Source organism: Monopterus albus, unplaced genomic scaffold, assembly GCF_001952655.1.
Source record: "Monopterus albus unplaced genomic scaffold, M_albus_1.0 scaffold306.1, whole genome shotgun sequence".
Lineage (NCBI taxonomy): Eukaryota > Metazoa > Chordata > Actinopteri > Synbranchiformes > Synbranchidae > Monopterus > Monopterus albus.
The window spans coordinates 567,105-568,985 of NW_018128186.1; the positions used below are offsets into that span (position 1 = coordinate 567,105).

General features: G+C 40.7%; 1 protein-coding gene across 1 annotated transcript in view; it reads right to left on the reverse strand.

Moving 5' to 3' along the window:
• Positions 1–1,625, reverse strand: part of tollip (toll interacting protein) — a 43,271-nt gene extending 41,646 nt beyond the window's left edge. Inside the window, exon 1 of the mRNA XM_020623635.1 lies at positions 1,432–1,625. Within this exon, the coding sequence (XP_020479291.1) occupies positions 1,432–1,464 (33 nt within the window). The 5' untranslated portion in view covers positions 1,465–1,625. The remainder of the gene's footprint in view (positions 1–1,431) is intronic.
• Between the last annotated feature and the right edge of the window lie 256 nt (positions 1,626–1,881).

The window sequence follows — 1,881 nt, forward strand, 5'->3', positions numbered from 1 at the left end:
GTTGCCTGTCTAGGATGGGGCTAGCCCAGAAGGATTAATATTGTATAGGTTTCTAGGTTCGGGGTCTTGCTTCTTCCGGGCTGCCTACGAGCAGCTCTGGGGGTGGAAGATGCCTGGACGTGTAATGTTAATTCTTGCCTGTGACCCTTTGAATAAACCAGCAGGGTTATATTTTTATATATCCAAGTGGTCTGAGTTGTCCCTCTGAGTTCCTGGTTTGAAAGAACCAGACGTGGCTTTATAATAGAATAAAGCCTTTAATTTCCAAAGTTATTTTGGTTGCGGTTTACTATGACCTGGATGACTGAGAATCTGCACAGATATGTTCCTGTACAGGGACTCGCTGTTTTACCTCACTAGGCCTAACCTACCACCAAGCAGCCTGTGAAGCTGGATTGCAATGCTGGATTCCCATGGACCACAGTACCTGTTTGTTTTGACTGCGTAAAAACCCATGATGGGGTAAGATGCAGTGACCACCGGTTGGATTTACCGACCTTGGAGCTACTTGAAAAGGAGTGATGTTTCCAATAGTTGGTGGGACTTAAAGGTAAGTTTAAAAAAAAAAAAAAACCTTGTTAATACCTTGTCTCTGTAACGTTACAGACAATTGTTGTAAGGTTGTAGAACTTACTATGTCTGCATTATGCCAGTTAAAACATGGGGTTTCTCAATTACCCACTTTGTTTAGAGTGTTACACAACTCTTTTTATCATATACCGTTGTTTACCTATCTAGGGAAGAGAAATTCAAATTAATGAAGTGACGGTTCATTGTGCTGTCCACTTTCTACACAACACCGGCAGCAACTGTCCTCTCATTTTTAGGAAGAGGCTCTCTGGTTTTATAATTCTGAAATAATAACAGACTATTTAGGGTTATTATGGGTGCAAAACTAATCTACAGGTAGCCAAGATTAAACATTAAATGGCTGGAAATTAGCAAAATGAGCAGCCATGGGCTTTTAAATATTAATCTAACATCAAGACAGCTGTGTTTTTAAATATTTATTTAGTTAATGTATTTTTTTAATCTTTTATTTACTACTGACAGAAACGCTAGCGAGTGAATCAAAGTGAAATCACGTCCATCGAGTTCGCTGTTATTCTGAATGTAGTTCTTACCTAGCTTTACCATAACGTGTAGTATATAGACAACCTGCAAAACACTGGGGCGGATGGCTTGACCGCAGTTTGATACGGACGTGAGACGCGCGTATAAAACGCTTTCGATGTAAATTAGACTTTAGATTTGTTTCCTCGCTAATGGCAGCTGATAAGAGTCGACGTCACGGGACTGCTGTGCAGCTGTATGTTGCTGTTTAATGGCCGAAGTGTGTTAACCATACTGGTAAATTACAGTCCAGTTAGGTCCGCCAAGCTGCCTGTGATTCCTACAATAAACGTAATAAACACGGAGCCCACTATATACCTGTCCTCGCTGGGTGCTGATGGTGGTCGCCATGTTGCCTCTTTGATGCCGTCAGAATCAGATTCTCTTTAATCACAGGCGTTCTCTTGTCGATATAAAAACAGAAACTATGGTGCACTGTACTCAGCTTAGATTTAACCCGGAAGTAGTCGTCTTCTTCTTCTTATTATTATTCTTCTTCTTATTATTCTTCTTCTTCTGCTGTTTAATCGCGGTTGACAAACAACTTTAGGTGCGTTACCGCTACCGTATAGACTGGAGTGGGGATTAGAAAGGCTCTCGTGTGCTACTCTTATACTGTTAGAAATTAATAAATCAGTCAGATAATTATTAGACTTTAATAGTGATGGGCAGATGAAGCTTCATGAAGCATTGAAGCCTTTCATCCAATTGGTTCACTCCAGCGCAAAGCTTCTTGAAGCTTAATTTGCTCTAGGAGGACATCTACTG